Source organism: Arachis ipaensis, chromosome B8 (assembly GCF_059453495.1).
Source record: "Arachis ipaensis isolate K30076 ecotype BB chromosome B8, ASM5945349v1, whole genome shotgun sequence".
Lineage (NCBI taxonomy): Eukaryota > Viridiplantae > Streptophyta > Magnoliopsida > Fabales > Fabaceae > Arachis > Arachis ipaensis.
Window position 1 is genome coordinate 109,787,808 of NC_142443.1, and position 10,822 is coordinate 109,798,629.

General features: G+C 36.3%; 1 protein-coding gene across 1 annotated transcript; it reads right to left on the reverse strand.

Annotated features, from left to right (window-relative positions):
* Positions 1 to 8,843: 8,843 nt before the first annotated feature.
* Positions 8,844 to 10,545, reverse strand: LOC148549225 (uncharacterized). The gene is made up of 2 exons (XM_088496494.1): positions 9,883 to 10,545; positions 8,844 to 8,879 (listed from the first exon to the last, which is right to left on the reverse strand). The coding sequence occupies exons 1-2, from the start codon at positions 10,543 to 10,545 to the stop codon at positions 8,844 to 8,846; spliced, it is 699 nt and encodes a 232-aa protein (XP_088352620.1).
* Between the last annotated feature and the right edge of the window lie 277 nt (positions 10,546 to 10,822).

The window sequence follows — 10,822 nt, forward strand, 5'->3', positions numbered from 1 at the left end:
CACATAGTCTTGTCTATCATTTATAATGTAAATTCCTCCACAGCACCAGAAGAAAAAAAATGAATGTGCTTTTCACTATCAATTGTATTTTAGTTTCATGTAATATACAAAAATTACCTTCTGGATTCCACAACAAGGGCACGTTGTTCTGGTGTCTTACCAGAATTAGCATCTGCTTCATTAGCTGTATAGCTGCAAAAAGAAAAGCCCAAATAATAAGTGTTATTTGCATAGATGACAACCAGTAGAGAAGCAAAATTAATAATCAACAGTAACATATTCTTCTTTAAGAATGAGTTCAATATATAAAATCGTATCAACATAAGCATTACGCTACACAAATAAATACAGTCTTTCACTGTTAGATTCCACTAATGGTTGATTAGTCACCTGGATGGAGCAGCTTGTGGAACAAATGGGGTGTAAGAAGTTTCCTTCTCTGCTGCAGGACGCTGTGCCTTCTGAAATTCTTTCAACACTGCCTAAAAATCTTTCGTGAGTTTAGCATCTGCTATCTTCTTGCTTGCCTGTAAACACACATAATAAAGACATTAAACGTCTATTTTATTTTATTCTGGTCAATGTAAAATAACTCAAGGTCATAGCGACCATTAACATATAATTATAACTAAAACTATCCCAAAAATTTCCAGCAAAAACGTTCATTCAAAAACGAATCCTAGCGAAACCATCCCCCTAAACAATATGGGAAATAAAAAGCACAATATCCAGAGAAACTCATGAAAACAAAATAATTGAGAAATCCTAGTTGAAAAAAGAATGGGGGAAGACAATATAAAAATGAAGAAAATATAACTAAAGCTAACCACCCAAAGCATGAAGTTTGCAAGACTAGACATTTGTAGATAAAAACAAATTTGCTCAAAATAATTGAGATTTAATTAAGAAACCTTATCAGTCAATCTTTGTACTGGAGCTTCCCTGCTTTGTGCCTCTTCAACGAGGCGCTGCAGATGAGGGAGGGTCAGACTGACGGAGGGAGGCGGCGAGTCGGTATGGATGGAGGAGCCGAGCAGGGGAATGAAGAATGGAGAACTCAGAAGCAAAAAATGAGGGATTAGAGTTAGGGGAGGCGTTGAGTGCTTGAGATGGTGAGTGACTTGGGCCTTGGGGGGAAGGTTGGGTAAATACCCAAAAAAAAAAGATGTATGTATATCTTCGGTTCGATTTTTATCGAGCCAACTGAAAATCGAACCGAACCGATCGGTTTGGTCGAAAAAAACCAAAAAAAACCAATTTTTTCGGTTTCAAATCAGTTGTTGTATTTTTCGGTTCGGTTTTGCGATAATTAGGCTTAGAGAAGGGGGAGTTGAATCTATGACCTTCTTTTGTGTTAATAAACTTAACCCTTTAAAACTGATTTGCTCTTTAAATCTGTTTGAACTCAGCAGCGGAAAATTTATGAGACAATTTCATTTTGTCTCATGAATATCAGAAAATAGAACACAGTAGAGAAGAGAAAAGTTAACACCATCATGTATCCTATTTCGGTTGCCTTGTGCTATGCAACCTACATCCAGTCTCCACCACAACAGTGGTGGAATTTCCACTATAGTTAAAGTATTACATACCCCAATTCCACAGGATTGACACAATCCTTTCACACTCAAGTTCTAACCTAAATTGACATTAGCTATGCTAATACCTAACTCTTCACTCTTAGTGCTAACCCAACTAAGAAAGGAATACCTCATAGGTACAAGAAATAAGACACAGACTTACCTAAAGAAATCTGAAATAACTCTAGGCTTTTCTCTCAAGTGTTTCACTCAGCCTCTTTCCACTCATTGGATTTTATTTGAGACCTCTCTATATGCCTTTTCACTCAAAAATTATAGAAAGATAAACATTGAAAAGTAAATTACAATCTGTAAAACATGAAGGAGATTGACTCTTCAACAGCCTCTTTGCCATGTGATAAACCAGATTTCCATGTCTCTTATTTAGTTCTTCATTTTTAGCAGAATGCTTCTTTGAAAGAAAGCACTATCCAAGTAGATGAACTTCTTCAGAGAGCTCTTCACAAAATAAAATCTCAATACACTGGTTATCTCTCCTTGCTTTCTGAATGAACAGAACTCTTCTTTTACCTCCTTGCATGTTGCTGGGTTGTGCTCCCTAGGTCAACTTCTTGAGCTTTGTGCTACACCAACCCACCAACTCACTTTTTCCCATTAATCCTCATAATAGAAACTTTGCTTCTGACCTTCTCTTGTTGACCGAAAACCATAGGAAAGTAGAAAACATATATCCTCAATGGTAAATCCAGATCTTGGCCATTGAGAAGCTACTTGGTCCCCAAGACTCACTTGTGACCGTAGATGCACAGCAGAGAACAACACAAATCATCTTTCCCTTGTATCCTATTTCGGACTTACAGAGTGTTGGGAAGAAGAGAGAAAAGTAGTATGCATGCAATAGGAAATGGTTTACTTTTAACCTTTGCCTAAGCTTGATTTGGTTTGAATTTGCTCAATTGACCTTAAATTTTCTTGCCTAACCTTCTCTTTCTTTCTTCTTCTGTGAACAACTTAAGGACTAAGCTTTTTCTCTTTCTTTTTCTGAGTTCTGATTGAGACAAGATAGGTGTACATTGCTTTTAGTGAAGGCACATGGGAAGAGTTTGAATGAGAAAACCAATCGGGCTTGGATTGGGTCTTGATTTGCTTGGCCCGTGTGATTCCTTGCCTAGTTTCCTTTTGGGCTTGTTTAATGATTTGTAGCCCACCAGATTTATTTCTTATTTTCCTTCCTCTTGGGTTACTGCAATGATGAGTTTTGGCCTGTAACAACAAATAATCAGCCTCATATAATCATAAACAATCAACTTAATTATATACTTTGCCCAATAAAATAATGTTTGTCATCATCAATTATATTAGTTAATTTCTTAACTCAACAATCTCCCCCTTGATGACAAACATAATTAAACAATGATCAAAAGGGAATGAATTTGAGTATGGTTAAGAAACTTCCCTTCCAATGATGTTGCTTGCTTTTGTGTTGCTCCCCCTTTCTTTTTCAAGAGTAGCTCCCCCTGGATTTATGTTCTTCCTTTTTGTTCTTTTTTACATTATACTTATATAGAGCACAAAAAGAGCTATACATAATGCAATTTGACTAAGGGATACTACATAACCAGCAACACAGATTCAGCCCAGTATTTATCATATCATATCAGCACCAAAATCAAAGCATCAAGATTAATCAAGAGCAAACCAACAACATATGAAAGCAATTTCCAATTTGCATGTCAATACATTCCCTGCAGCAGCACAGTTGCAAAACAGAATTTATATGCTCAAAACTATCAGCAGCAGTAATCAATCAAAATTCATAATTAAAATCTCAAAAAATTTAGTAGCAGCAATAAAGTTCAGCATTCAGCAGCTGCAGCTTTTACTCCCCCTTTTGTCATCAAGGGTGGAGTTTAAGTAAGATCAATAAAAACAGCACCTTAAATCATGTAAGAAAGTGTTAGAGCACAGTCCAAAATATCAAATTGATTTAAAGTAAGTGCAGCAGTTGTTAAGGTATTATAGTCATCCAGAATTAACAAATATAAGGTCCAAAGTATCAAAGAAGACAATTTTTATGAGACAAAAAAAGGAGCAGATAGCAGCATCTTCATGAGACAATCCTAAGCATCAGAACCGTTTTCCTCTGAATCAACTTTCTCATCAGCATCAATGGCAGGGTATTCATCCTTTTGAAGGTTGTCAACGAACGTTATGAACACAGCCACTCGATCTCTTGATTTTCGGAGGAAGTTCTCATGCTTGCTCGCTAGCCTCCTTTGTTTCTTGCTCATGGAAATCATATGATTTTATTGTGAGACAAACTCCTGGACTACATCTTTGACAACGTTCAGCAGAGCAAATTTTTGTCCAGTGGGATGGAAGTACCCTCGGTGGAAGGAGGAAGAGATTCCTCAGGAATAAAGTCATCATCTTCATCATCCAAGACCACTCTCTCTGAACGAGTAGGTCCCTTTTGCTGTTTCACTGAACCACCCCCTTTTAGATATGAATATCTGTTTTCATAATCCTCATTTGAAAAGTCAACCCCAAAATGCTCAAAAACACAAGTTAGAAACATGCCATAAGGAAGGGCTTTGTCTTTCTCACTTCTAACAGAATCAAACATGTATCTAACCATCAAATAGGCAAAAGAAATTTCTGTTTTTGTGATGAGGGTATACAAAATAAATGTGTCTGTGTAAGAAACCCTATGATATGAACCACTTTGAGGAAGTAAGATGTGGTTGACAATTCGGTGCAACTGAGCACGTTTATATCCTAGGGCTTTGTGAGTGGGTGTGATGCCATCAATTAAGGAAACATGTTCACAAATATGAGCCAAAGCATCATTGTAAGAAATACCAACTACTTCATTCCACTTAACAGATGTATAACCACACGGCCCAACATCAGTATACTTCAAAGAATCACTGATTGTTTTATCATTTAAAATAATGTCTCTGCCCTTAACATAAGAATGCACACTTCCTTCATGGTATGTCATATTTTCATAAAACTCTTTGACCAACAGAGGATACGCGGGCTTTTTTATTTTAAAAAGGTGATTCTAGTCTAAAAATTCCAAATTTTTAACAAAAGAAAAACTTTTCTTTTTTAAAGTAGGTAAATCAGCAAGAAAAGAGGGACACAGCTTACGGTACTTGATAACTCCTTCATAAAAGTCATTGTTCATGGAAGACCTAAATCTAAATGGATTATAGTCTGAGTGAGATGTCATGAAGCAGGATTTATGAGCAAAAGGATCAATGTCTGGTTTTCTAACTGATTTGAGAGGGAGACGAGGTTTACCTCTTTGTGAACACAATGGAAAAGACCTTGGCTTAGGCTGAGTTGACTCAGGAACAGGTTCTTCAGTAGCAGGACATTTGCCCTTGGATGAGCTAGGTTTTGAAGAGTCGGGTTTTGAAGGCGGTGCCTTTGGTGGTGGCGTCGGCTTGGCAGAGGTTGAAAATCTTGGTGTGTTCTTGGTCCGCGCCATGGGATCAATTCGTGGAGGAGAGGTAGGAGGTAAAGGTGAGGGAGTGAAGGTTTGCTCTCTTGAACGAGTAGAAGGCCTAGGTTTTGCAGGAAGCTTGTGTATCTTTTCTCTAGGAGGCTTTTGTACAACAGTTTTCTTCCTCATTTAGGTGGTTTCTGGCTAAGAAGAAAGAGAAGTGATAAAGGTAGTGGAGGAAACCGAAGAGTTTGAGGAGGAGTTATGAAGGGAAGAGAAGGAGTGTTAGTAACCGTACCCAAAATGATTTTCTAAAACCATGCAACTGCATCACCTTCTGATTTGACTTGAAATGACTTGACATCATAAAAGAAAGATTTGAATTTATTTGAAAATAAAATATGAAATTAATTAAAAATCTTTTTGAACATAATGACAAAACAAAACAAAAACAAATTAAAGCAAACAGCCCAACAAAAACAAAAAACAAAACAAATGTAACATTCATATTGGTCCCAGAGGTGGTTTGGATTAAGGAAACACATTGGACCACTCATGTTCAGATTTTTGAGAATGGCCCAGATGAATCTGCATGTGCAACAGGTCCAGAACACGCTGATTGAGGGAAACGTTCTTCATTTGCCCAGAATTTTCTCATCCCTGTTTATGAGACAAAAACTCCAACAAACATATAAGTAACTTTCAAATAAAGAATCATGGCTTAAAATTCCTAGACTAGTCCTAAGCATGCAGAATCTATCCTCAGCAAGTAGTTTTGTGAAAATATCTGCTAATTGCTCCTCCGATTTAACAAATTGAATGCTAATATCCCCCTTTTGGACATGTTCTCTTATTGAGTGAAATTTCACTTCAATATGTTTAGTCCTAGAATGCAAAATTGGATTTTTAGAAATATTAATGGCACTCATGTTGTCACACAACAAGGGAATATTTTCAGCATTTAATTTGTAATTAGCAAGCTATGTTTTTAACAACATAAGCTGAGAACAATAAGAAGAAGCAGCTATATACTCAGCCTCTGCAGTGGATAAAGCCACTGTTAGCTGCTTCTTACTTGACCAAACATTCAAGGACTTTTTAAGGAAGCAACATAAGCCTGATGTGCTCCTTCTATCAACTCTATCACCGGCAAAATCTGCATCACAATAACCAACTGCAGAAAAATCATCAATCTTAGGATACCAATGACCAAAATTGGATGTGCCATGAACATATCTAATGATCTTTTTTACTGCAGAAAGATGAGACTCTTTCAGATTTGATTGGAATCTAGAACACATTCCAACACTTTGCACAATATCGGGTTTAGAGGAAGTTAAGTACATAAGAGAGCCAATCATTCTTCTATACCTAGTCTCATCAACATCTTTCTCTGTTTCTCCCTTGTCTAATCTTGAATTTGGGTGCATGGGAGTTCCCATGGGTTTGGCATTTTTCATACCAAATTTCTTAACTAGTTCCTTGGCATACTTCTCTTGATGAATGAAAATACCATTTTCAGTTTGTTTGATTTGTAATCCAAGAAAAAAATTAAGTTCACCCATCATACTCATGTCAAATTCACTTGTCATGAGTTTTCCAAATTCAGTATAAAGGGATTCATTGGCTGATCCAAAAATAATGTCATCAACATATATTTGGACTAGAATGAAAGAATCATTAGAATTTTTGATAAAGAGAGTAGTGTCTGTGGTGCCTCTTTGAAAACTATTTTTCAAAACAAATGTGCTAAGTCTCTCATACCAAGCTCTAAGAGCTTGTCTCAAACCATAGAGTGCTTTTGATAATTTAAAAATATGGTTGGAAAACTCTTTATTGTCAAAACCTGGTGGCTGCTCCACATACACTTCCCTATCTATCACACCATTTAAAAACACATATTTCACATCCATTTGAAATAATTTAAATCCACAAAACATAGCATAAGCTAAGAGAAGTCTTATGGCTTCTATTCGGGCAACAGGGGCAAAGGATTCATCAAAGTCTATTCCTTTTTCTTGGTCATATCCTTGTGCTACCAGCCTTGCTTTGTTTCTTGCAATGCTACCGTCATCTCCTAGCTTGCTCCAAAAAATCCTCTTGGTTCCGGTCACTTTCCTTCCATTTGGCCTTGGAATCAAAGTCCAAATTTGGTTCTTCTCAAACTCTTGAAGCTCATCTTTCATTGCCTTCACCCAAGAAGGGTCACCAAGGGCTTCCTTAACATTATGACGCTCCATTTGGGAGAGAAGGACTATGTTTGTCCCTTCACTTTCCTTTCTAGTCGAAGACCGAGTTCTAACCCCATGAGAGACGTCCCCAATGACAAATTCCTCAGGATAATTCTTCAAGAATCTCCATTCACAAAGTCTGGTGGACTTAGAGGCAGATTCAGTTACCAAGGGATTCTGGGAACTGGTGGTTTCAGAATTTCCTTCAGATTCATGAGACAAAATGGAATTGTCTCTTGAATTTTCAGCAACTGCAGTTTCTGGTTCAGCTTGACCAGAATTTCTATTTTCATGATTTTGCGCAATTTCATCATCTTTTTAGCTTGATTCCTTGCATCACAGTCTTCCAAAACACTTTGTACCAAGTTAGTATCACAAAATGTAACATGTATGGACTCCTCAATAATCCTAGAATCTTGATGATAAACTCTATATGCTTTACTAGTTGTGAAATATCCTACAAACAAGCAGTCATACGCCTTTGGATCAAATTTACCCAAATTATCCTTGTTATTAAGAACAAAGCATTTACATCCAAAGATGTATAAGTAGTCCAATTTTGGTGGGTAACCTTTCCAAAGTTCATAAGGGTTTTCTTAAAAAATTTTCTTATGATAGTTCTATTCAAAATGTGGCAAGCTGTGTTAACTGCTTCAGCCCAAAGGAATTTTGGAACATTGCTCTCATAAAGCATAACTCTTGTCATTTCTTGTATGCTTCTATTTCTTCTTTCCACAACACCATTTTGTTGTGGTGTCCTTGGACAAGAAAAGTTATGAGATATTTCAAATTCCTCACAAAAGGATTCAAATAAATTGTTTTCAAATTCAGTTCCATGATCACTTTTTATAGAAGAGATCTTTAAATCCTTTTCATTTTGAATTTTCTTGCAAAAAGGTTCAAAGGCGAAAAGGCTTCATTTTTGTGTGCAAGAAATAAAACCCAACCAAACCTAGTATAGTCATCCACAATCACTAAACCATAATGTTTACCACCTAGGCTTTGAGTTCTTGTTGGACCAAATAAATCAATGTGTAGCAACTCAAGTGGCCTTTTAGTAGAGATGTCTTCCTTTGGTTTAAAAGAACTTTTTGTTTGTTTTCCTATTTGGCAAGCATCACAAGTGATGTCTTTGTCAAACCTTATCAAAGAAAGACCTCTTACTAACCCTTTCATTACAAGCTTGTTTATTTGAAACATACTTGCATGGCCCAATCTCTTGTGCCATAGCCACTTTTCAGATTCTTTAGAATGAAAACAGGCTACATTTTGATCTTTTAGTTCATCAAGGGTAAGTCCATACACATTATTACAACGTTTGGCAACAAAAAGCACTTCATTAGTCTTTTCATTTACAACATAGCATTCAAGTCTTTTGAAAGTCACTAAATATCCTAAGTCACACAGCTGACTTATACTCAAAAGATTATGCTTCAATCCACATACCAAAAATACATCATCAATGAAAGTAGAGTGTTCATTACCTACTTTTCCAACAGCAATTATTTTACCTTTACTATCATCTCCAAAGGTCACAAAACCTCCATCATACTTGTTCAGTTTGATGAAGTAAGTTGACATTCCAGTCATGTGCCTTGAGCATCCACTATCCAAGTACTACATATCCTTTTTGTTCTTGGATGCTAGGCAAATCTGCAAGAATATCTTCAAGTAACCTTAGGTATCCAAATTAATTTGGATCTTTTGAAGTTAATCCATCTTGGTTGCCCAAGTGCATTGAAATCACAAACAACATTGTAAATTTAGTTTTCCACAACTCTCTTTTCAATGAAATATTGTGCATATGAGTGACCAAATTTCTTGCAATTAAAATAATAATTTTTTGATGCATATTGCTGAAATTGAGGTGAGTTATTTTGCTGGAAATGATTGAAGGGTTAAAATTTTCTGGTTTTTGGAAGAGGTGCATTTCTTTTGACAAACCGGTTTTTGTTATAATTGTTCCTCTTTGCAAATACATTTTCACCAGAATTTTTAAAAATTTTTGGACTTTTCGAATATGAGGTTTTGTTGTAAAATGGTGGTTTCTTGAAGGCAGCCTCATTTTTCGAAATGTACCCTAGACCTGACCTATTTAAAGTAGGTTCGGTTCTTGGTGAAGGCTCAGTTTCACTTGTGTAAACTTCATCAAATTTCTCCTCAAATGTTGGAACATATCCAATACCAGATTTGTTGGATGTGGATTTAGTATTTGATGAAGAAGCCACAAATTTCATAGAGGAATCATTAGAAACTGCACTTTCCTTGGTTATATAACCTAAACCAGATTTTTCAAACAATGGTCTTTGGCTTGCAAGTAATTTGTCCAAGTTACTAGAACTTTGAGCAAATTTCGCTAAGTCACCATTCAGCCTTTTAATCATATCATTTAATCTTTCATTTTCAGCAATTAACTCTTGAGAATGATCCACAATGTGCTTTCCTTTTAATTTTTCAAGTTCATATTTTAGAAATCTGCTTTTTTCAATAATGTCCAAAGTACATTCAGTTTCCTTCACTTTTTCTTTTAAGAAATCATTTTCAGTTTTTTTTCAGATCTGCACTTATTGTACTTGTCTAGCAATTTTGAGGTGTTTAGAGTAAGATCATCAATAATAGCATGTAAATCATCTATAGATAAGTCAAAGTAATTTACCTCATCAAGATTATTGTTTTCAGCCATGAAGCAGTCTTTATCTTCTCCTTTAGAATCTTCTTCCTTATTGGAGTCATTCTCAAGATCCTCCCAAGCTGCCATGAGCACTCTCTTCCTTTCTTTCTTTCCTTTGTCCTCCTTCTTAAGCTTTGGACAGTTTAACTTGAAATGTCCAGCCTCTTTGCAGTGATGACAAGTCACTTTGCTCAAGTCTATCTTTTGTTCCTTTGAGCTTGAACCCTTGTACTTGTCCTTGTTCTTCAGCATCCTTCTAAATCTCCTAGAAAAAAACATAAGCTCATCATCTGAAATACCATCACTGGACTCACTTTCTTTTGGTTCTATTTTTGACTTGAGGGCTATTCCTTTTTTCTTTGAGTCTGGGTTTTTGTGTGTGGTTTCATAGGCAAGGAGTTTTCCTCTCAACTCATCATAGGTTATAGGGCTTAGGTTGTTGCTCTCGGCTAGGACAGTGACAGTGGTTTCCCATTCTTTCGTGAGGCTTCTAAGGAGTTTTCTCACTAGGGTTTGTTTTGAGTAGTTTGTACCCATAGCATCAAAGTTGTTGATTATGATTGAGAATCTCTCAAACACTTCATCAATGCTTTCTCCATCCTTCATATTAAACATCTCGTACTCTTTTCGCAGCATATCAATCCTCATTTTTTTTTACCTGTTTAGTGCCTTTGTGTGTAACCTAGAGTTTCTCCCATATTTCTTTGACTGTCTTGCATCTAGACACCTTTCGGTACTCTTTAAAGCTGATAGCACAGTGAAGAAGGTTGATAGCTTTAGCATTCAGCTCCATCTTCTTCTTATCATCTTCATTCCACTCAGCTTCTTCTTTTGGAGTCACCACTCCATCAGCACTTGTTTTTGTTGGGATCTTGGGACCGTTTACGAAAATCTTCCAAATGTTGTAATCAATGGATTGGATGAA